The sequence below is a fragment of the Manis pentadactyla genome, chromosome 5, assembly GCF_030020395.1.
Source record: "Manis pentadactyla isolate mManPen7 chromosome 5, mManPen7.hap1, whole genome shotgun sequence".
NCBI classification, from domain to species: Eukaryota; Metazoa; Chordata; class Mammalia; order Pholidota; family Manidae; genus Manis; species Manis pentadactyla.
Genome location: NC_080023.1, coordinates 167,213,098 through 167,239,124, shown reverse-complemented (window position 1 = coordinate 167,239,124; position 26,027 = coordinate 167,213,098). Strand labels below are relative to the sequence as shown.

At 39.4% G+C, this 26,027-nt stretch overlaps 1 protein-coding gene across 1 annotated transcript in view; it reads right to left on the bottom strand.

Annotated features, from left to right (window-relative positions):
• Nucleotides 1–21,733, bottom strand: part of CSE1L (chromosome segregation 1 like) — a 37,555-nt gene extending 15,822 nt beyond the window's left edge. The window contains exons 1-8 of the mRNA XM_036902033.2: nucleotides 21,585–21,733; nucleotides 10,008–10,103; nucleotides 6,718–6,860; nucleotides 4,625–4,726; nucleotides 4,407–4,552; nucleotides 4,025–4,115; nucleotides 2,426–2,533; nucleotides 942–1,034 (exon numbers count right to left, since the gene is read on the bottom strand). Of these exons, the coding sequence (XP_036757928.1) occupies nucleotides 942–1,034; nucleotides 2,426–2,533; nucleotides 4,025–4,115; nucleotides 4,407–4,552; nucleotides 4,625–4,726; nucleotides 6,718–6,860; nucleotides 10,008–10,092 (768 nt within the window). The 5' untranslated portion in view covers nucleotides 10,093–10,103; nucleotides 21,585–21,733. The remainder of the gene's footprint in view (nucleotides 1–941; nucleotides 1,035–2,425; nucleotides 2,534–4,024; nucleotides 4,116–4,406; nucleotides 4,553–4,624; nucleotides 4,727–6,717; nucleotides 6,861–10,007; nucleotides 10,104–21,584) is intronic.
• Nucleotides 21,734–26,027: the final 4,294 nt, after the last annotated feature.

Sequence of the window (26,027 nt, the reverse complement as noted above, 5' to 3'; positions counted from 1 at the left end):
AGAAACCTATGTAAAAAACTTTCTTTCACACACTTAAGTGTGAAGACAATGTTTGTTTCCTGACGAAGTGGTTTTTTCCTAGTGGACTGAAGAATATTTCATGGAAGCTCTATCTTTTTTGTTGCTAGTAGTAAATCTCAAAAACAAAATTTGCTGCACATACATGATAATGATTCTCTGCACCACATTCCAAAACTCATCTGACTCACCAATCCTGTATTTACATCATGTCCCCTCTTTCCCGCACTGTGGATGGCTTCTTTAAAAAGAGGCTATTATTCATGTATAGTGCGTGGGGGACACGGGGAGGGCTGCACAACACAGAGAAGACAAGTAGTGATTTTACAGCATCTCACTACACAGATGGATAGTGACTGTGAAGGGGTATGTGGGGGGGACTTGGTGAAGGGTGGAACCTAGTACACATAATGTTCTTTCTGTAATTGTAGATTAATGATACCAAAATAAAAATAAATAAATAAAATAAATAAATAAAAAGAGGCTATTATTACAGATATTTGCGTTTTCTTAATATCTTCAATGACAATTTTCTGTTTCACAAAGTATCCACAATGTGTATTCTGAAGCCTTACTTTCAATAATGTAGTGAAACAGCCTAGATAAACTGTGACCTAACCCAGCTCCATAATAAGAGCAATTCTATATGCTACAAATAACCAATCATCCAGTATCATCAAAGATTACTTGCACTCTTACAATTTTATCTATTAACAATGAAAGAGTAATTTTTAAGGAATCATAATGCCAAATGTTCTCAAATAACTTTATTTCATTTCCTGAAGTCTAATTAACCATCCTCCAAGGTTTCAAATAACCTTTTTTTTAAACATTAAAAAAGGAGATATATTTGAGGATATTTTATTTCAAGTAATTCTTAATTTAAAAAAGGCTACTCTGGAAACACTGTAAACAGTACTTACATCCGTTTGTAGAAGCTTATTATCTAATGTCAAGAGGGTATGAAAATTGTTCATCCAAGTTTCCATATTATCTTCAAAAAATTCGGGGAGATCCTAGAGAGTAAACACTGACTTGAAAGTTCTGACTGAAACACATCTGCTATTTTAGCAAGTGTTCCCCGCCATGTCCAACAGTTTCCACATGCAGTCTCAAGCCCAGTTCTCAGTCCGGGACAGCCATTACCTACTTAGACAAGAATCCTCTGCCCCAGCTAAGTATGGCAACTGAATAAACTATTCTGACTTGTCTCCTTTGTATGTTTTCAACCACACGATGCCTCCATTATTTCCTGTGGCAATCTAAATCTGTTTATTCCTACAAGGTCTAGCTAACAGTGTATGAAGGCTTTCCTTACAAAACTCAGTGCTTACCAATATTCCTTTTCCTTTCTAACCATTGCATTTATTTTAAAATGGCTACCAGTTCAGATGTACTGTCTTACACAGTGATATCCTGGGCACTGTATCGCCTTTTTAATGAGGGATAAGCCACCAAAGAACATGCCTCCTTCCTTCTGTCTCCCTGACTAACAAGTTATTAAGAGCTTTGTTCTACCCAACTTCTAGGAATTAGAATTCAAAAGAAAGTACAAGCAAAAACAGTGATACCCTTTAATTAAGAATTTCTCAAACTGCTGTCCAGATGAACGCTGATATGGGTTTGTCATTTGGGGCTGTTCATCTCTTATTTCCCTTATTCGTTTTGGGGAATGCTCTCTCTACCACCGTGAGTATAGTCATGTTATAAGGATTAACTCCAGGTACTTGGCCCTGGCTATGAGCAATGAAAAAACAGAAATGGAAGGCCTCCTGTTTCTCAGTATGGTAATTTTTACAAGACCCCCCTTCTCATTCTTGGAGCCCTGAATCTCAAAGTAATGATTCAAGAACAGAAAGAAGGATTGGAGGCCGCTATCTCAGTGGCAACACAGTGACCAGGCATGTTCTGCTCTAAGACTAGAGTGTTTTCTCTGAAGTGCCATTGGTTCAAAAACCTTTCAAAGCCTGGTTCTTCAGTCTTCTGTCTCCCAGATACACTTCCCATAAAAGCCTTCTTGCATAAGCGGCTAGAAACCTCTAGTTAAAACACGGTTCCCCTATGTTAACATCCACTTAAATGAACGAGAGAGGCAGGCCTGTGAATACAATCTCTCAACATCTAACAGTACACAGGGTGGCTCTCCACAACAGTGACTTAGGACATGGGGTTTCCCTACCTTGCTAGACCTGAGAGAATGCTACTTTTCCCCTATGAAACAGTCAATAACCATCTCTAGGAACCACTATTAAGTAGAGCATTATTTGTAGATAAAGAATGGGGGAGTCAGGAAAAAAAACTTTCTTTCAAAAAAAAAAAATCAGTGCTGGCAAAGTGTCTCTGTTAAGTGAAAACCTGTATATCTGACATCAAAGAATAAGAATCAAAACCAAGAAATAAAACTTACTTGAAAGTTTAAACTGTAGAACAGTTTTGAGATCAGGATCAGGGATGAAAAAAGAATCCTTAGTGCCGAGGCATCATTTGCATGGGTACTGCAGAGTTCAATAGTGGCCTTGGAAAGGATTGAGGAACGTGGGTTTAGTGTATTGCAAATCTTAGTGAAACGGCCTTGCACTAGGCTGAGACTACTTTTATTTCTTCTCCAAAATTTGGCTTTTAACTAGTAGTATATACTTATGAGATTTTTGAAAAATATATATATATTTTAAATTGTCCATAGTACCATAACTGAAAAGTCTAATGTTAATATTTTGGACTAGATCCCTCCACCCTCCTCTGTGCATTTATATGTTACATAAAACTACCTTTAAATGTCCTCATTAAATAATTCCCCTGCTGCTTGGCATTAACAACCTAACTGCAATAAACAGGTGTACTACGAAACTGTGACCACCACTAAGCTCACAGTTTGAGATTCTGGAAGTGTATTTTCAAAGCAGAACAGTATGCTACAGCACATGGTTTGGAATTCAGACAGACCTGGATACAATCCGAACTTATTCATAAGCATTACTTTGAACAAGTAAGTTATTTTACTGAGCCCAATCTCCGCATCTGTAATATGAATGCCTGCCTCATAGAGGATGAGAATTAAACGAGAAAATAGAGAGAGAGGGTCCTACACTACTTTGTGCATAACTACTATGTAAAAGACACTCAACAAATGTTACTTCCTATATCTCAGAATTAGGAAAAATGAGTATTAAAATTTTCTTAATGAAATGTCAAAACTCCAAAAAGCCAGTAATATTTATAATCCAATGGACAGGACACAAGACTGTTCATTTCACTGCATTCTCGCTAAGAATTTTAGCATCATTAAAAATAAAATTCTTTGCCAATCCAATTGGTGGAAAAAGCTGATCACATCATGTCCAGTTTTATTTTTTTAAATAAAAATGCACCATTTGTTAAACATTCTAACCATGAAAAGTCTTGTGCATACTCTGTCTTAGAAAGTTGTGAATATCACACAAGTTTCCCTTTTGAAAACAGAAAACGAACAGCTTTCCTAAAGTTAGCAAACCAGGTTTGAGGCCTGGCGATCTATTTGTTAACTGTGATACTAACCCCCCTGGGAAAAGATACCTGGGAAAAAAATTAACAATACGTCTCTTTCAACCATAGGATTCTCGCAGATGAACACGTTTAGGAAAGTAGCCCGTATGCTAGAAAATTATGCACAAATATATAAACAAATTAAGCTATATCAACAGTCAAATCAAAAAGTGGATCTATTCCTTTAGAGACACATAGTCAAATATTTGAGTGAAATATGATGCCTGAGATTTGCTTTTAAATATTCCTACAAAATGGGGGACAAATAAAAACAAAAAAATGTTAGTAGCTGTTAAACTTCTGTAGTAGATACATGAGAGTTCATTATACCTTCTTCTCTCTATGTAGATTTGAAATTTTTCAAAATAAATGCTACTCTAAATATTACCTATCTAGCTTTTAAAACATTCATAACTTATACAAATATCTAAGCAATTTAAAATATAAAGTAATTTTAAAGTATCACCAAGATGTTATGCCATACCTTAAACAGATTAGTCAAAGGCAAAGCAAAAGCATCCAGAACAAGTTTAATTTCCGTCCATAACTCGTTTGACTTAAATTCATGGCGATATCTGGAAAATTAAGATAAAATAGGTAAACTTAAGTTTTTGTTTACTGACTTTAGGTCTTCAAGAATAGATTAAAGAAAAAAACCATAGCTAGACAGCTTTCTGAAAATAGTCAGAGAAAATTCTTGGTTTTCTTATTAAAGGTATCAAGTACAGTTTATTAAGAGTAGGTATTTCACAAGTAATAGGGCAGTGTGAAATAAACAGTATACTTAAAGTGGTTCTTCTAAGATTATTCTAAGATTATTACATTCAAAAGAATGACAACAGTCACAAATGTTTACACATCAATACCTCTTAAATAAAGAATGTGCCGTACGAAGTACTCCATTAATTACATGGAAATCTCCACTCTGAAAGCGATTCACCATTTCTGTCAATAAGTCAGGCCATTTCTGAGGGAAATCTTCTCTGCCAATAATGCTTATGGCATCACTTAACTGGGGAGAGTAAAAAAATTAATAGATGAAAGCTCTACAAACAAGCCTCCCTCAAGGAGTGCCTCACGTTACCTGCTTCTGAATTTGCTCCGGGCTGCTAAGCATCAGGTGCACTATGTTGGCTTTAATGGCCACTCGGTCAGCTTCACAGATTTTGTTTGGTTCATCTTCAACCTAAAAGCAAAACTTCAATGAGCAAGTAACATAAAATCCATATACATGACCACATGGGTTTGTAAATGAAACAGAACCATGTCTTATTTCCTGGTTTTCTAAGGGAAAAAAGAGGATGGTAGGGCCTTTCTTCTACATGAGTGGGTTATAGATTCCTTTAATAACCCAATGAATGCATGAATCCTTTCTACAGAAAAATGTACATTCCCATCTGAAATGCAAATATTTTACAACAAATTAATGAGCTTGTGCTCCCTCATGCTAATTAAGATTCTCAGTTCTATAATGTAAACTAATCAGAACATATGGTTGCACTCTGTATATAGGCTACTTAGCCCATATTAATCTTCAAAAGCTTCAATCTGACTCTCATCTTAAGTTAAAGGTCTTCTCAATGAAAACCTCTTGACCAATACCACTTAGAACATATGGAGGACAATACCACCCAGAGAGGTTCTTTGTTTTACAGTGAAGAGAGGGCTAGCATGTCTACAAGCAGACAGATGGATTTTTAAACATTCCAAGATTCACCAAGTCATCTCCTCACCACATGTGGTAGCACTTAATTATACAAGCTTAAAACCAATTTTCACTACTTTTAAATACTTTTATGGAATAAGGAAAAAAGGATTCCAAGTATTCAGCAGATTTAAAGTTGACCTTTTAGAAAAACTGACCATTTTTGTCAATCTTAATACTTTCTACTTTCTAAATATCATTACTGCTATCACTATGAAACAATCCTGTTTTTCCTTATCCTAAGCCAGGGTTTCTCAACCTTGGCATTATTGACATTTTGAGTCAGATAAATCTTAATTGTAGAATCTTTCTTGTGCCCTGTAGGATGGTTATCAGCATCCCTCGTTTCTACCCATTAGATGCCAGTAACACCCCTATGATAACCAAAAGGTCTCTAAGCATCCCCTAGTGGGCAAAATCACCCCCAAATGAGAACCACTGTCCTTTGCTAAGGCAGTGGAAATACCTGTTTTCAATTTATAATTTCACACTAGTCATTAAACTTGCAGCACAATAGGATCCACCTTACAGTTCCATATCCCCACGAGACAAAGGGTGAAGTCCTTTATCGAAAACTTCTAATCTAAACTGTTTTACATTCTACATATTTTATATGTAAATAATGTGGTTTTCAGCCTCATTCAATTTTTCTAGTACACTATAGAAACTGCTTCAATCAGTCATTTTGGCTGTGTCTTCCCACACAATGTCTCCTCAATAGACAGTGAAATAAATCTCAACCTTAATAGTTAAAACCAAGTCTCACACTCTACAGCAACCTGGGTTATGAAGGTGAAGTAATCTACATCAATTCAAACAAAACAGGAACTTAGGAAAAGCATCCTATTTATTTTTGTCAATTCATTTAGATGACCTATACAGACAGTGATGTCATCTGTGAACAAAGACAGTTTTATGTCCTCCTTCCCAACTGGTATACTTGTAATTTCCTTTTCTTATTGCATTATCAAGGAGTTCTAGTACAAAGGTGAAAAGGTATGGTGAGGGGACATCCTTGCCTGGTACATGACCTTAGTGGGAAAGGTTCAAGTTTCTCACCATTAAGTATAAAGTTAGTGGTAGGTTTTTTGGAGTCAGTCCTTATCAAGTCAAGAAAGTTTCCCTCTATTCCTAATGTACTGAGAGTGTATCATGAATGGGTGTTGGATTTTGTCAAATGCCTTTTCTACATCTATTGATAAGATCACATGATTTTTCTTTTTTTAGCTTATTGATGTAAGGGATTACATTAATCCATCAAACGTTAAACCAGTCCTGCACACCTGGGATAAATCCCACTTGTAATAATAGTGTGTAGTTCTTTCAATACGTTTCTGGATTTGGTTTGCTAATAACTTGTTGAGGAGAGTTCTATTTAATTTTATCTTTGTGTTTTAGTCTTTCAGAAGCACTACATATATAAGTGTTATAAACTTACTGGGTATTAAACTGTGTATTCACAAAGTACTTACAATTCTCCAGTTTCTTTTAATATAGTTCTTGAATGTAACTGAGGAACACACTTTAATAACATTATCCTGGGACTTCTCCAGTAATGTTAAAAGCAATAGTGGGTAATTCTGATTTCCTTCCACAGATTCAAGAAACTTCTCAGCTGTAAAAGAATTTCCATGTTAGATTGTTATCATACATAGTTCACATATACATTAAGTGGAAAGATCTGATTTATCTCTGATTGAAGCATCCAAAAATTTGAAGATTATTTCTCTTAGGTTCCCTTAGGGAACCTATCATGGCTCTACTGGGCCTCACATTTCTTACCTATTAAATGGATTATGTATGATGTTGCATTAATTTTATATAATACTTCAGTTTTCAAATCACTTTACCATCAACTCACCTGATACTCACAAACCTACAAAGTGGCCCACCTGGCTGATCACCCCATTGAAGAAAAATCTGCTTCTCTGAAAGACTAAGTTTTTAGGGCAAAATTAGTTTTAGACTAAGACTTTAGGGCAAAATTCTTATACATGTCTTCCTCAACTTATAATGGAGTTATGTTCTGATAAATTCATCATAAATTGAAAATATCCTAAGTCGAAAATGCACTTAATACACCTAACTCACCAAACGTTGTAACAGCCTAGCCTGCCTTAATGTGCTCAGAACACTTGTATTAGCCTACAGCTGGACAAAATTATCTAACACTAAGCCTGTTTTATAACAAAGTGCTAACTATCTCATGTAACTTATTGAATACTATACTCAAAAGTGAAAAACAAAGGTTGTATGGGTACAGAGTGGTTGTCAGCATGCTGGTTGTTTATCCTCGTGATCACGAGGCTGACTGGGAGCTGCTGCTTTCCGCTGCAGCCTAGTGTCATGAGAAGAGTACAGTTCTGCATTATCACAGCCCGAGAAGAAGATCAAAATTCACAATCTGAAGTATGGTTTCTACTGAATGCTTATCACTTCACACCATTCGAAAGTAAAAAAATCATGAAGTCAAACCATTGTTAAGTAGGGGACCCTCTGTACCCTGTCTTGTTCCAGAAGTAGTATTAATAGCAGTAGTAATGTATTTCTAATACTGTGATGAAGATTACATGAGTTAACTCATGATAATACATAATTATTAACCATACGGGTCTGGTGCTTTACTCACATAAATTTCATTAAGTTGTCACTTTTACCCAGAGGTAGGTAGTAGTATCCTCATTTTAAAGCTAAAGCCACGGAGGTGAAGTAACTTGTTTAAGGGCACACAGCTAGATTTCATCACTGAAAGTTTCAGTCCAGTCCTTAACTCTACCACACTAACCCTGTTTTCTTTTCAAACTAAACATTCCTAATACAGCAGTAAATTTTCACAAAGATTTTACCCACATATTTTCAACTCACAGTACACTTAGGGATAATAAATCTCCTAGGCTTACTGATCACACAGTGAAGGTTTATACATTACCTCTACTTTCTCCTATCTTAAGCTTCATAAAGCAACACGTCCCCCCAAGGTTCCAGTGTTTACTGAGAAAGGCCTGCCACTGGCATCTATTATTTTCTACAGTTCGATCATACGATTTAACACCTTTCTTCTTTCTGAACTGGGTCCCAAGAGTTTAATTTCCATTCTCAAATCCTCCCTGCTTTGTGTCCACCATGTTTTCCTTAAAAGATGAGGAATGCTGAGATGAAAAATGTTTCCCATGAGGGGGCACTCTATGGTTTCATATGAGGCTAAAAGGCTTTGGTGTTTGGTACAGGGCAACATACTATATCCAAGATTTGTGGTAAAGCACATATGGATTGCCAGTTCTCTTCCTTAAATTGTAAACAATATCCTGGAAGCAATCTTCTTATAAGTTCAATTCGAATTATTTCAATGTTCATTTCTTTCAACTTGCTCACAGAATATTCACACTCAAGGAGACTTAAAATGCCGTCCAGTTCATCCACACCACTGTCACATCTCAGTAGCCAGGGGAGCACAGTGGTATTTGTCAACTGGGATAGTTCCACCTCCAGATCATTTTATAAAGATGTTGAATCAGTCAGGTACCAATCCCTGGGAAATGCTATGCTCATAACTCTTCCCAGAAGCATCAATTTATTTCTACACTCTGTCCTGGATTCACAAAAAAATAGCATCCTCACCTTACAAAGACACAGTTATTAAAAATTATTTTTAATAGTCAGCATTGGCAGAGGCTTTCTGGGAAAGTCTAATAAGATTAGAGCCATTAACTTCCCTTTATCAAAGAACACATTACTTCTTTAAGCATTATGGGAAAATCACAATTTTCCCTTTCAGGAATCACGAAGGCTTTTCTAGAAAAGGAGTGACGCATTAACATGTTTACAATTCTATTTATTATACATAACATATTAATATAATATACACACATTCGTGAACAGTAGTAAACTCGGAAGAAGCAGGTTAAAGGCATTTCCTGTTACTATGGCTCACATTAAGAATCATCAACTGACTACCCACAAGACACATCTGGCCCCAGAAATTGTCTGGTTTGTACAGTATTTCAAAAAATTGTAAAGTCAACTGTTATCATTTAAAAATGAGGACCCTTCATATAAATATCCTTATTTTTCAAATAAAGCAGGAATTCTGTTCTTATAAAACTGGGTTGACTTCCCCAAGCAAGCTGGTTTCAAATAGCTGCCCCTTAACCAAGACATAAGTCACATGATATTACTAATCTCTATTTGGCCTGCCTCTCTCATTTACCTTCACATCTGCCTCCTGTGGGCATCTGGGTTTATAATTTTAAGTTTATACAAAGTTTCTAATGGAAATTGGTCAAATTTGGAGGGAGGAACTCTACGTCCTAAAATATATTAATAATATCAAACCCAACATGGGGATTAAGAGACAGTGTCTGATTATCTAGTTTTATTCACTCAATCTCTTTTTAGGCAACTATCACCTCTATGCCCTAATTATTATATCTCTAAAACAGGCAGGTGTGGGGATTTTCAGGATGGTGAAGGGACAAAGCATTCTAAACATAACAGTACTTTTATCCCAAAAGGCACCAAATAGAAGCTATTTTACTCAAAGAAAAAAAAAAAGAAAGAAAACAGAACAAAACCCCACACCACCAAATGTTATAGCAGCTGTACGCAGCCAACCCACACACTTTATGGCTAGAGAATGAAAAATAAACTATGCCTGAGAAGCCAAGTGTAAATCTTTTTTTAATTTAAAAACAGGCAGACTGCACAAAGATTTCCCTCACCTGTTCTTAAAGAATAAATCAACCCAAAACACTATTCTCCTTACCTGGACGCCTGATGGCAGGATCAGGATCAAGGGTTTTCTTTAAATATTCTGTTAGTGTTTGCAAATTTGCTTCGCTGAGTTCCATAGCTATAAAACCTAAAACAAAACATGAAGTTTGGGTAATTAGTCAATGGAGAGATGGTGATTTACATAAAAGAATCCCTTTATATTATGGGTCTTCCCCTCTCTGAAAGTCATCCATTTGTTATGTTTTAGGTATGGGCTATACAAGCCTGACTCTTAACTGAGGCAAGGTTCCAGAAGATGGGCTTTTTTGAAACAATGGAGAGAGAATCTTGAGATAAAGGAGAAGAAAAAAACATACCATAATTTCAAAAAGATAGGCACAGAAAAACAAAAGTTGAAAAACTGATCAAAGTCACCATAAGTTTATTTAATGCTATGAAAAAGGGCAAAAACAAAGGGTTAAAAAGACTCACAGGAACTTTTTTTTAAAAAGCCCCACCATGAGAGATTAAAATTTTAAACAATAAAGATCCCATAAAGAGTTCTGAGATTAAAGAAACTAGAATAAATTCTTTTGTGCACAACAAGCAATCATAAGTAATAACTACATGTTGAGAATTTGCACCTGGGAAGATAATTCTGAGGTTCAGAAGATGACAGCTGAGATGATTAAAAACCTACTTTCTACACCCATTAATTCTACAACCAAAGCAAAGGCAGGAAAACCAAAAATAAATAAGTGGGATGACATCAAATAAGAAGCTTCCACATAGCAAAGAAAACCATCAACAAAATGAAAAAGCAACCTACCAAACGGAAAGAAAATATTTGCAAATCATCTATCTGATAAGGGTTAATATCCAAAATACATAAAGAACTTACACAACAAACAGAATAGAGAGCCGAGATATAAAACCAAGCATATATGGTCAATTAATATACAATAAAGGAGCCATGGATATACAATGGGGAAATGACAGCCTCTTCAACAACTAGCATTGGCAAAATTGGACAGCTACCTGTAAGAGAATGAAATGGGATTACTGTCTAACTCCACACACACAAGTTAACTTGAAATGGATCAAAGACCTGAACTGAATGTAAGCCATGAAACCATAAAACTCTTAGAAGAAAACATGCGCAAAAGTCTGTTGAACATAAAAAACATTAGCAACTTTTTTCTGAACACATCTCCTCAGGCAAGGGAAACAAAAGCAAAAATGAACAAATGGGACTACATCAAGCTAAAAAGCTTCTGTAGAGCAAAGGACACCATCAGTAGAACAAAAAAGCATCCTACAGTATGGGAGAATATATTCATAAATGACATATCCAACAAGGCAGTAACATCCAAAATATATAAAGAACTCACACGCCTCAACACCCAAAAAAACAAATAACCCAATTAAAAAATGGGCAGAGGATATGAACAGACACTTCTCCAGAGAAGTAATTCAGATGGCCAACAGGCACATGAAAAGATGCTCCACATTGCTAATTATCAGGAAAATGCAAATTAAAACCACAATGAGGTATCACCTGACACCAGTCAAGATGGCCATCCAAAAGACAAAAGCAGCAACAAATGATGACGAGGATGAGGAGAAAGGGGAACCCTCCTACACTGCTGGTGGGAATGTAAACTAGTTCAACCATTGTGGAAAGCAATATAGAGGTTCCTCAAAAAACTAAAAATAGAAATACCAATTGACCCAGGAATTCCACTCCTAGGAATTTATCCAAAGAAAACAAGATCCCAGATTCAAAATGACATATGCACCCCTATTTATCTCAGTACTATTTACAATAGCCAACACATGAAAGTAACCTAAGTGTCCATCAATAGATGAATGGATAAAGAAGATGTGGTACAGATACACAATGGAGTATTATTCAACCATAAGAAAAGTCCTACCATTTGCAAGAACATGGAAGGAGCTAGAGAGTATTATGCTCAGTGAAATAAGCCAGGTGGAGAAAGACAAGTGCCAAACGATTTCCCTCATTTGTGGAGTATGACAGAAAAGCAAAACTGAAGCAACAGAACACGTTCAGAACCCAAGAATAGACTAGTGGTTACCAAAGGGAAAGGAGTTGAGTAGGGTGGGTGGGAAGGGAAAGAGAAGGTGATTTAAGAGGTTTTTTTTGTATCATTAATCTACAATTACAGGACGAACATTATGTTTACTAAACTCCCCCCATCACCAAGTTCCCCCCACACACCCCATCACAGTCACTGTCCATTAGCATAGTAAGATGCTGTAGAATCACTACTTGTCTTCTCTGTGTTGCACAGCCCTCCCTGTGCCTCCCCCCACATTATACATGCTAATCGTAATGCCCCCTTTCTCCCCCCTCCCTTATCCCTCCCTTACCACCCATCTTCCCGGGTCCCTTTCCCTTTGGTAACTGTTAGTTCATTCTTGGGTTCTGTGAGTCTGCTTCTGTTTTGCTCCTTCAGTTTTTTCTTTGTTCTTATACTTCACATGAGTGAAATCATTTGATACTTGTCTTTCTCCGCCTGGCTTATTTCACTGAGCATAATACCCTCTAGCTCCATCCATGTTGTTGCAAATGGTAAGATTTGTTTTCTTCTTATGGCTGAATAATATTCCATTGTGTATATGTACCACATCGTCTTTATCCATTCATCTACTGATGGACACTTAGGTTGCTTCCATTTCTTGGCTATTGTAAATAGTGCTGCAATAAACATAGGGGTGCATATATTTTTTTCAAACTGGAGTGCTGCATTCTTAGGGTAAATTCCTAGCAGTGGAATACTTGGGTAAAATGGTATTTCTATTTTGAGTTTTTTGAGGAATCTCCATACTGCTTTCCACAATGGTTGAACTAATTTACATTCCCACCAGCAATGTAGGAGGGTTCCCCTTTCTCCACAACCTCACCAACATTTGTTGTTGTCTGTCTTTTGGATGGTGGCGATCCTTACTGGTGTGAGGTGATACCTCATTGTGGTTTTAATTTGCATTTCTCTGATGACTAGTGATGTGGAGCATCTTTTCATGTGTCTGTTGGCCATCTGAATTTCTTCTTTGAAGAACTGTCTGTTCAGTTCCTTTGACCATTTTTTGATTGGATTATTTGCTTTTTGTTTGTTGAGGTGCATGAGCTCTTTATATATTTTGGATGTCAACCCTTTATCAGATCTGTCATTTATGAATATATTCTCCCATACTGTAGGATGCCTTTTTGTTCTATTGTTGGTGTCCTTTGCTGTACAGAAGCTTTTCAGTTTGATGTAGTCCCACTTGTTCATTTTTGCTTTTGTTTCCCTTGCCCAGGGAGATATGTTTATGAAGAAGTTGCTCATGTTCATGTCCAAGAGATTTTTGCCTATTTTTTATTGCTAAGAGTTTTATGGTTTCATGACTTACATTCAGGTCTTTGATCCATTTCGAATTTACTTTTGTGTATGGAGTTAGACAGTGATCCAGTTTCATTCTGTTACATGTAGCTGTCCAGTTTTGCCAGCACCATCTGTTGAAGAGACTGTCATTTCCCCATTGTATGTCCATGGCTCCTTTATCATATATTAATTGACCATATATGTTTGGGTGATTAAAAGGTATTTTGATCAGCACACATAATATTGGGGGGAGGCACAGGGAAGGCAGTATAGCAGAGAGAAGACAAGTAGTGACTCTATAGCATCTTACTATGCTGATGGACAGTGACTGCAATGGGGTATGTGGTGGGGGACTGCTAATAGGGGGGAATGTAGTAACCACAATGTTGCTCATGTGAAACTTTCATAATATTGTGTATCAATGATACCTTAATAAAAAAAAAGAACTTACACAACAGAAAAAAAAATCCAATTTTTCCAAAGATATACAGATGGCCAACAGGTAAATGAAAAGATGATCAATATCACTAATCAACAAGGAAATGCAAATCAAAGCCATAATGATATCACCTCACGCCTGTTAGAATGGCTATCATCAAAAAGACAAGAAATAACAAGTGTTGGGGAAGATGTGGAGAAAAGGGAACTGTTGTACTGTTGGTGGTAATGTATGTTGGTACAGCCACGATGGAAAACAGTGTGGAGGTTCCCCAAAAAACTGAAACTAGAACTATCATATGATCCAGCAATTCCACTTCTGGATCTATCCAAAGGAAAAAGGCTAACTTGAAAAGTTATCTGTACCCCCATGGCTCACTGTAGCTTTATTTACAATAGCCAAGACATGGAAACAACCTAAGGATCCATTGACAGATAAATGAATAAAAATGTTTACATATATTTCTTTACATATAAAGATATATGTTTACAATGGAATGTCATTCAGTGAGAAAAAATAAGGAAACCCTGCCGTTTGTGACAACATGGACAGCCTTTGAGAGCATTATGCTAAGTGAAACAAGTCAGAGAAAGACAAACAGCATATGATTTCACTTGTATGTGGGATCTTAAAAAAAAAGCACATAGATACAGAGAACCAATAGTGGTTACCAGGGGAGCAGGGTGGGCAAAATAGGTGAAGAGGGTCAAAAGGTACAAACTTCCAGTTATAAATGAGTCTTAAAGATATAAATGTAGATATGGTGATTACAGTTAATAATACTGCATTGTACATTTGAAAGTTGGTAAGAAAGTAGATCTGAAAAGTTCTGATTACAAGAAAAATATGTCATTATGTGGATGATGGATATTAACTAGACTTACTCTGGTAATCATTTCACAATATATACATATACTAATCATCACACTGTACACCTGAAACTAATGTTATATGACAATTGTATCTCAGGAAAAAGCAACTACTTTTAAAGCTTAAACAAAACTAAACATAAATCACAGAATATGCTGTGACTGACCCCCAAAAGTCACATCAATTACAAATTATAAGCTCAATAAATGGCTTATGTAGTTAAACTGATAACATGAGGCTAAGAAATACACGTAACAGCACACACATACAAATTACAAGAATGTGTGTACGTGTGCGCATCATTACCAATGGATCAGAAAGCTTGAGAATGCGATAAATGGGACCTATGGTCTCTAAGTTGCTGTTGAGTAGATAAAGTGAGAGAACTATTTGGTGTGATAGAAGTATTCTAAAATTGGACTGTGGTGATGGATGCACAACAGTATAAATTTCCTAACACTCTCCAAACAGTTAAAATGAATAAATTCATGGTATGTTATTCCTCAATAGAGCATTTTTTAAAACCCAACTTCTGCTTAGATCCCATTAGATAGCTTTTAGGGACAAAGCCACACAATGTCTAGGAAACTCAAGGAAATGGGACTTTTCAGGATAACCATGCACCAGATTAATCTGCGATTTCTATCACAAAAGAAAATCAAGTATGTGATGATTTTTGTAAAATATAATAAGGCTAAGTGAAAAAAGGAAAAAAAAGTCAAGGACACCATAATTCAAATTATGTGCAAAAATTCATATACACCCAATGTTTAGAAAAATTAAAAATACACTCCAAAATGTAAATAGTAGTTATGTCTATGTGCTAGATACAGGGATTTTTATTCTCTTCATATCTTCTAGATTTTTCTAATATTCTACAATTACCGAATGCTTATAATCATAAAGTTATTAAAATTTTATATTTTAAAAATGCCTAGGACAAAAGGCAAATTCAGGCTCTTCAAGAAGCTTACATACTAGTTAGAAGACAACTGAAATACCAACTGCAGACCTATAATCCCTTTCCTGCAGATCTGAAATCCAAAAATCTATAAACTGAGGGCTGTTTTTTTTTTAAAACAAGTTTGTGGCAAACTCATGTGGCAGCAAAACCTGGCTGGAACTGCCTGAGGCTAGAGATATAGTCTTTATTTATCTCAGTATATAAACTTGTTTCACAAAAGAAATACTAATATGTTTATTGCAGGGGGCTATCCCATGCCCCACTGGGGATGTTGTATAATGATGTGCACCCAAAAAGAAATTCTGAAACACATTTATGCCCTGGAATAGTAGTGCCAAATGAATCACACAGACTGTAACTTACCTGCTGGGAGGTTAAGAGAGCCACTGGGGTATGTGGTGGTCCAAGATTTCCCAGAGGCCGAGTCTGGAGCTGAACTTGAAGGATATATAGAATGGGATAGGTGAAGTAGAATGAAGACCCATCTCACACAGGAGATAGTGTGAGCAAAGTAAGAGGCAGAGTGTACACCCCTTTGGGGAATAGTGGACTTGGAGGCTGAAATCAGATCATACAGGTTCCTCAGTACTTAGCTTTCTTCATGATTTAATGTAAATTAAACAGGAAGCCACTGAAGGATTTTTCAAAATAGGTAAAAACTTAAGCTGGAGTTGGGAACTTACAGCTATAATGGTTTGCAGCATGGAGTTGAGGAAGAGAACTGAAGATTTTTAAAATGGACACTTTTTAAAAATGGGGTGAGGTCACATGTATGACCCAAGCACAGTGCTAGATATTTTATATGCTTCCTATCATTTCATTTAATACTGTAACCACTTTATATACAAGCAGACTCAGATAAACTAACTTGCCCAAATCACACGCAGTTAATAAAGATCAGATTCAAATCATTCTGACTCTATAGGCCTGCCCCCTTCCTACTACTCAAGGCTGTCTTTCAAGGTGGAAACAATGACAGAGGACCGAACTAGAGTGGAAGCACTGGGAACAGCAACAAAAAGGATGAGGAGGAAAAAGAGCAGCCAGGTAGGAACTAGGGAAGGAAGAATCCAAAGACTTCTGAGATTTTGAACAAAACTGATACAAACAACAAAATAAGCCATAACCCTTCTTCTTGGCACTAAAAAACCAGAAAGATTAAGAAAAGAGCTTTAGCTAATGCTGTGCTTGTGCAGAGTATTCCTCAACAACCCAGAACCATAACATTCTAAGATCTGAAGCTTTCTGTATTCTCCATACTACAGTCCTTTCCTTTAATTAGAAAACATTTTTATTGCAACGGAAGGCAACATTCTGACTTAATAGATTCCACCACCTCTCTCTTCACTTCCTCTGACCCAGAGCAAAGACTCGGTTGGGTGTGAATATCAAGTTCCACTTGACCACACACAACATTCACTGAGAAGCTACGCTTTCTGGTTCTTTTATCAAAAATTTGGAAAATGCTACACATTATATTCCTCCTCTTTTGGGATTCACTTTAAAGGCTTCAGGAACTCCAAAAGTAAGTTATCAGCTTAAAAGGTGTTTAATTCAGAGTTCCCTCCATTACTCGGCCATAGAACCACTTTATAACACACTTTGGAAAGCAGTCATTTAATCAATGCATTTCCCATTCTTTTATTCTGGATTGAAATGCTCAATCTCTTTTTAAATCATGAAAGTTTACTGTTGCCAAGCAAAACCATTTACATCAGTGTATATAAGCCAAAAAACCTAGTTTCTTTTTGCCACAGTCTTCCTTTTGGGATTTATGTAAGGCAGCATATTAGAAACTGTGAGAGGGTGGGTAACGGGATGTGTGTGTGTTGTGTGTATAAGGCAGCATGTTAGAAATTTCGAGTGGGTAGGTAATGGGGATGTGTGTAACAGAATAGTTGGATGTATTTTGTGTTTTTTAATACACTCTTCAATAAATCTGCATTTTGCTAACTTGTCATTATGTTCCTACAGCACTGTACATATCTCAACCAAAATCTCTCAGAGTCAAAGAGTTCTATGCAATCTGGTGCCCATCAACCTCATTTACCTTCTTTTTGGCTCTATGTTCTAGTCACAAAGGCCTCTTTCTGTTCCTCGAACCAGCCAAGACGGTTCTTCCTGCCTATGATAATGCTCTTCCAATTCGATATTAAATATCATCAACTGTCAGGCCACTATTAACTCCTCAAAAGGGCCTTCCATGACTATTATCCCTGTTACACTGCCTTAAGAGCATTAATCTTCATCTGAAATGTCTCTGACTTATTTGTTACCTCTTATTTATAAGTGCCTTAGCATGGGGACATTGTATGTCTTGTCTGTCTTGCCCAGGACCTTCAACACTGCCTGGCACACAGTAGATGCTCAGTAAGCATTTGCTGTATGAACTAATGGATAAGTTGATGTCAGTCAATCAGCTAACACAGGTTGTGGAGTGGAGACTTTTCTTTGAGGATCAGTTATTCGCAGCCCCAACATATATAGGAACTCAATCACATCTACCAGATAACAAATGGCAAACTTGCCTGCCATAATTTGTTCATGCAAAAGTGCTTCAAGAATGAAGTGAATATGAGATTTGTCCTGTATTACTGTTTATACATGCCAATGTTTATACTTTTGTTTCAGGACTTTGCACTTACTATCTTATCTGCCTGGATAGCTATACCCCTGGAGAGCTGAGTTGCTCACTGCCCACTTCATTCAGGTCTCTTCAAATGTCATCTCTTTTTAAGGGTGCCCTCCTGGACCATTCAACCTAAAAGAGCATCCACCTCAGCCACTCTCCATTCCCTTACACCATTTTTCAAAGTAAATGTTATCAAGCATATTAATTTGTTTTCTTGATTACTGTCTTCTCCCTCCACTAGACTGTAAGCTCTGTGAGAGCAGGGACTTTGTTTACTGTAATCTTCTGAAAGCCTTACAAGAGTGATGGGAATCTACTCCCTATTTGTTGTACTTTTTTCAAAAGCTATATACCCTTGATTCATTTTTTCATCAAAAAGCACTATCATTCTTCACATTTATTCTGATCAGAAACAGGAAGAGGTGGAGACAACTGATTCTAAGACCACATGATAAAATGCCCCTAGGTTGAGATGCTATGGTAGGACTATTTTTAAGTTTTAAAAAAGTGCATATGGAAAAAAAAGTGTGCGTGTGTGTGTGTGTAGGGAAGCATCTCATATAAATACGCATATTATAATTTCTGAAAGTTAAAATACTACATAAATTCTAGAATTTCAATGTTGTTAAGGGACTAAATACTTTGTCAACAAACCCTTTTTGTATCTCCTTAATGAAGTGTCTATGAAACCAAATTGTAAGCTTGTCCCTGATTTGGGTCATTATAAAAAATTAGGTAATTTTAGAGAATACACCAAAGGTATAGGCAATTTATCAATAATATGATCAAGGTCTAATTAAGTATCTTATTAGTCACAGGTGGAGGTACTTTGACACTTTAAAACATCACAATATGAAAATGTAAAATGTTACTGATTTCAAAATAAAGACAAATGGAGAATGCATTTAGAAATAGAAAATTCATTTTCACCTTTACATGAGGGATAATACTTTACTTTCTCCATAGAGCTGTCTTTGGAAATCCCTACCAATATACAAAAAATGAAACACATGTATCACAATATATCAGTTAGGATAAACCTATCTAAATTCCAAGTTCTTGTTGAATGAATGGCTGGACCTAAGGCTAGCCTCTTCCCACAGGCCCTCAGTTATGGATGAAGACTTTTGGAATAAAAGTTTTGCTTTCCAAGGCCATCTCACAGACATCTGTGACATAAGCTGATCCAAGATCTATGCCTTTTCCTTAGCGATTTCCTCTACATTACAGAACTATTTCTGAGGCCTTACATCTGGAGAAAGCGAAAGAGATCCAATGAATGAGAACTATCCAGCACACACACATCAAACACACCCCAGCACCTCAACCCACCCTCTGCTTTACTTTCTAATGATAGGAACATACCACTTAGAATTAAATCCAAACTCTTTATGTTGCCTTACAAAGACCAATTGATCTGGCCCACGAATACCTCTCCCTTCTTCATACACTACTCTAGCGAGCCTGATTTTCCTCAAATACTCCAATATTCCAAGCTTGTTCCTGTACTCAAGCCTTTGTACTTTCTATTCCCTCTGCCCAGTGTTCTTTCCCCTCACCTTTCCATGCTGGTTTCAGCTCAAATGTCACCTCCTCAAAGAAGCGTTCTTCATTTGTCACATCACATTGTCACTGCCACTATCTGAAATGATCTAATTCACTTATTTCGTTCCCCAACTGAAATATAAGCTCCCCAAGGGAAGGAACCTTGTCTACTTGTTTCTTCACTGCATTCTCAGAGATTAAGTGGATTCTCAGTAACGTTACTAAATGAAAAAAGGGACAAAGTAATTCCAAAGCTAGAGCACTGCTCTCAAACCCATCCAATCCCGTATAGAAAATGGTTTCCCTGTTCCCACCCCCAACTATCAGAAATCAAAACAGACAGAAGGGGAGAGAATTCCCTTGAACTGATAGAAAAAAGTTAAGGGGTCCTAAGAGGGAAGAGACTAGAGTACATCAGGAGTCCCAGGAATTATGCAAAAAATGGAGACACACACACACACAAGGTCAAAAATTAGACAAGGGGAGAACAACACTGGTGGGATCCAAAAGTAACAAGTCCCCTTCTGCAGCTCCAAGGGATTATACTTGTGCATCTACGACGTGGCAAGCACTAGCCATCTGGACATAGCAGTGAACAAGACAGGCAAGGTACCTGCTTTCAAAGTTTAACTACAGCAGTTGAGAAAGACAACAAACAACTATGAATAATTCTAGATTAAGATAAATGCTATGGACTGTAATAAAATGAGGATGAATTAACTGAAAGTTGAAGGAAAGAGGCCCTTAGAAAGGTTGGGTAAAGGCCTAAGGTGAGTTAAAACTTAAAGGGCAAAGAGCCAGCCTTGCAAATATTTGATGCTGGTGATCTCCAAGCAATCAGAAGGCACGTCCAAACGCTTTATGGTGGGCATGAGCTTGGAACACTTAAGGGTCAGCAGCACGGCTACAGTGGCTAAGGAGAAGAAATGGATGGAAGAGGCGAACAATGGTGCCTCAGGACTCCGTTAAACCACGGCAATAACTCAGAGGACCCTCACAGCCACTTTGGAGGTAGATTGTTTTCAACCTCATTTTGCAGGTAAGAAAATGAAGACTCTGAAACCCGAAGTTACACTCCTAGGGAGGAGGCTAAATCTGGAACAAACCTAGGCCTTTTAATTCCAAAACCCACGCTTCCAACTACCACACCACAGCGTTCGCCACGGGAGGGGGGCGCACCTCACTGGGCAGGTGCATGGGCCCCCAGACGCAAGGACCAGGATTTAATCCTTAAAAAACAACAAAGTGGGATCATGACGCCACTTTTACAGTCGGGGATACCGAAGGGCAGGGGCGTTAAGCTTCCCTTCCTCAGCTAAGAGGCGGCGGTCCGAGCGGCCGCACAGGCCTAGCCGCCGCACTCGGCTCACGTTGCGGGTGGCCCCGGAACGCCGAGAACGGACACGCGGGCACAGCCAATGAGAGACGGCGTTCCCGAGCCGTACAGCGACGGCTCAGCCAATCAGCGCGGCGCTGAGGGGAAAGGGCGGGCGCTCGGTAGCCTGGGGTTAGGCCGCGCCTCGGCGGCCCTCGCCCCCACAAGCGCAGGGACCACGGGCGTGAACCTGAGACCTGGGACGCCATGAGGTGAGGTGAGGCGAGGCCCTTGGCGAAGGGAAAGACCTTACCCTTGCCCGAGGAGCCGTCCGAGGCACAGGCCCACATTCCACTGTCGCTCAGAGGCGCGGTCCCTGCTTCCCAGAGCTCGGAAGTATCGGGAGCGCGGCATCCCTCTCCCAGAGGGGTCCCAAGGGACCACCCTGCCAGGCCGTGCACGCCCGGCGGCTTACCTCGTGGAGATTCAGGAACGGAGACGGGAACCTCGGCCGCGGACCGTAGCCGGCACTACCCACTCCTGCTGCCGCTCCGCCTCACATTCAAACCCCGGCAAAATGGCGCGGCAACAAGGCTGCCGCCGAGGCGCATGCGTAAGCGCGCAGAGGCAGGGGGCGGGGTCAGGAGCGCTCGGGCCCCACCCAAGCTCGAATAGCCGATCGCTATCCTACTGTTTGCGCTGACGTCACAAGCGACAAAGCCCTTAGGCTCTGACCGCTCGAACGGACATCACAGTCCCCATTTTTCTGAGACTAACAGATTCAGCGAGTGGCCGCTGATTTGTGACCTATTTTAATGTCAGGGCTTTTCATGTCCGACACTGTTGAACCAACTGCTCAAAGTCCTGTCCATAGCGTCTCCGACAGAAGAGAACTTCCTGCCAGTCGCAGAGCTTATGTTTTTGTTTTAGACGGAGAAATGGATAGAACAAATGAGATCATTTCAGGTCTTGCTAAGTTCAATGAGAAGAAAATTTAAAGCAGGATGATATGGCAGTCAGTGACGTGGAAGGTGAATGGGATGGTCAGAGAAAGCCTCTGAGCAAGTTGACAATCGACGTGAATTTAAGACAGGAGACAAGACAGCTGAAGAGGAGCCTGGAGACCATTCCAGGGGGAGGGGATGCCAATAGCAAAGGCTCCGAGGCAGGAATGAGGAGGCTGGGGCTTAATAAAACAGCGGCAGGAGATGAAGTTAGGCCAGCAGGGGCCAGTTGATAGAGGCTTCAGAGGCCCACGTTTTTGCGTACAAGATAGCCGCCAAATTTGTATTTTAAAAGATCCAGTTGAGTGGAGGATGGGCTACATGGGCGGAAGAACTTGAAGAAGAGAGACAAGCGAGGATGTGGTTGGAGGCATCCAGGAGAGAGAGGTGATGGCCTGGAGTAGCGTGAGTAACAGTGCAATGTAGAGAAATAGCTTCAGGGTGTATTTTAGAGGTAGAGCTCATAGGATCTTATGATGCACTGAGTGTAGGAAAGAGAGGAACCAATGGTGACTTCTGGAAATCACATCCCTCAGTTTTGGTCTCCCCCTCCTTATCCCTTAATAGGTTCAGCTGTTTCTGCTCACAGCTCATCTTTTGGAATTGCTAGGTTCCTACTCTTGGGACTGAAAGGCACACTATTTGTTCATTATTCAAGGAAACAACCTAAGAACACAGAACTAAATGGGCATTATGAACTGCAAAAATCTCAGCACATAACTCCATCCAAATCTCTGCACTAAGAGATGACCAAACTCAAACGTGGCTTCTAGCAGCATAAGGCCATATCCCTAGGATGACCCAGTGCCATGCAAATACCACCCCCTAGACTGCCTGAGAAAGCCTAGTGCTTCTTGAAGAATTTTCTATTTGTTCTAGCCAACAGCTAAGGATAGGCACCCCTCCCTTAGAGCATTTACTAAAAAGGGCTTAAAATTATAAATCTTTCCTCTGTCCTTTGGGATGTATATACATCTGCATTTCAGGAGTGTCCTTCTCAAGGACCTGAAAGCCATTCATTTGAAATGTAATCATCAGGAAAGTAGGGCCTCTGACTCCCAGTCTCTGTGGGAGGCTGGAAGCCTAACTGATAAATGCCAGCTAGCAGACACAGCTGGCTTCATCACATTTACACTGACCAACCCCCTTTAAGTTCTCTATTGAGCCCCTGCATTCTCCCCTTATACCCTCGTTCTCCCTTTAAAACACCCAACTGCTTGTGCACAAGTCAGAATGGACTTCAGCTCTTTCCTCTACTGAATAAAATCTGTTTTCACCACTTTACCAATGTCCAGTTTTGTTTAGCTTTGACAGCATACTGGCTATAAACATGTAAAAGCAATTCCTATGGATAAAATGTAAAAGTCACTCTGTTACAATGAAAGGGTAAGGGATATAAGTTTTTGTAAAATTACTCAACATATCTTACCATAGCCCACAAACCCTACAACCTGTCTGACCTCCTCACCTCCTTGCCCTCCTCTACTCTCACTCAGCTCAGCCACCCTATCTTCCTTTCTATTATTGCAAGCTCCGAGCTTATTCCCACCTCAGAGTATTTATACTTGCTGCTGTTCCCTCTGTCTGAAATGCTCTTCGAGATCCCTGAATGACTGGCTCCCTCTGTACATTTAGATGCCAGCTCAAATGGTAGCTCCTCAAAGAGGTCTGCCATCCTGTCTGAAATTGCCCACTCCCCACACCTAATAATTCAGGTGATATTTGGGGTTGCCAGATTTAGCAAATTAAAGCAAAAAAAAATGAATGTGAATGTCAGAAAAACCATGCATAATTTTTTAGTATAAATATTGCATGGGATATACTTAAAGTCATACATTGTTTATGTGGAATTCACATTGAATCAGGTGTCCTGTATTTCTCTGGCATCCCCAGCTCCATTATATCATTTTTTTTCTTCATAGCATTTATCACTCTCGGCAATTAGTTGTCTTTGTTTAATTGCAACCCCCACCTTACCACCACCAGCCTATGGACTCTCTTAAGCAAGGATTTTGTTTATCTCACTTTCAACTGTACCCCAGCACCTAGCCCACAGTACCTGCTTAAGAAATATTCCTTAAATGTTAAATGGAATGTCCTATATAAATAGGTGAAGTCCATTGAGAAAGGTTTATTTAGGGCACTTGTGGAAAAGATGTATTTTTACCATTTGTAGCAACAGTACAAGGTAATCGTACTAGTCTGCTTTCCAGGACCTTTACCTCCCATCCAGATTAAGAACTATGATGACATAACAGTTTTTCATCTTTGAGAGCCAATCACAAAGGAGGCTGGCTGGCATCTTGTGTTGGTCTGGCATCTCTGCCAGTTTCTGCAGGAAGCCCTCAGGCTATGCCAAAATTATCACATCTGTGGACCCCACTCCAGTGGCACCCACTCCCTCTGTGTTGGGAGTCACAGAAATAACTCAGCCACTTTGCAGAGAAAGAACTGAGTATTCATACAGTTTTCTCTCTTTCCAAACCTTGATTATACAATCTGTCTAGTGTATGGAAAGACTTCTTGAAAAGACTAGATACCTATGGTGTGCTCCACAGCAAGACAGTTTTACATTTTGTTTGGATTCAAAAGGGCCTGGGGACAGAATCGATCGAGGGGATTAAAGATGGTTAATCTTTAATGTAAAAATTTAGCTAATACAACTAATCCTATTGCTCTTTTAGGATTAGTTGTATTAACTATATTTTCATATTATATGTGATTTGGGGAGGAGTTCTCTGTCTCACCTCTCACCTCTCACCAGCAGGAGGAAGAGAAATGGAGTGGGGAGGGGGTGGAAGCCTAGGACTTCTGAACACCCAGCCCTGGAGATCTGCTTTGGGAGCACAAGCCTACATTCCATGGTGCTCTGGAGATTAGTGGGGTGGGAAAGCTAAGACAGGTGGAATATTTGGAGAGACTGAGATTCCAGCCATTTGTGGAGGATAGGGATCCACATCCGGCTGCTCTGGGACAAAGGAGAGGTGGATGGTCTGAGAGTCTTCCTAGCAGCGAGAGGGCTGCTGAAGGGGCAGGGATCGCACGGAGCTTGCTGCTTGGGAGAAGGGATAGGTGGACAAGGTTGTCTGGGCGTGCTCTGCCCAGCAGGTTGAGAACTTTCAGGACCTTCAGGCGCTCCATCTCCCTGGCTGGCTACTCAGCTCTGAAGCCCCCCACTGTGATATGCAACATGCTGTGCCTTCCTCCTGGCCCCGCTGGCACTGGCTTACAAACCAGCAGTCCCTGCCCTGGTGTCAGGCCAGCCAGAGGGAGGCACTTATAGCAGCTACAAATGCAAAGCACAGAACCTTACACCTGTGTGCTTGGCCCACTGGTTCAGACAGTGGAGACAGGCACTGCTGCTGGGAAGCAGGGAACAGCTCTTTCCTCCTCACAAGGACCAGTGCCGCTCCCCTGCAACTCTTGACATCACTCCAGGAGCTGAGCAGCTCCGGAGACTAGAGCTTCTGGGCACTAGAGGGTGCCACATACAAATATGAAATGTCAAAGGAAACTGGTTCAACCCCAAATCTCACAAACACCAGAAAAATGCCCAAGTGAAACTGAATTCACCAATCTTTCTGAAAGAGAGTTCAAAATAAAAATCATAAACGTGGGGGCGGAGCAAAGATGGCGGCATGAGTAGAGCAGCAGCAATCTCCTCCCAAAACCACATATATCTATGAAAATATAACAAAGACAACTCTTCCTAGAATAAAGACCAGAGGACACAGGACAACATTCAGACCACATCCACACCTGTGAGAACCCAGCGCCTCGCTAAGGGGATAAAATACAAGCTCAGGCCCCGGGACCCAAGCGCCCCTCCCCCCAGCTCCTGGCGGGAGAAGAGGAGGTCGAGCAAGAGGGAGAGGGAGCCCAGGACTGCTGAACACCCAGCCCCAGCCATCCGG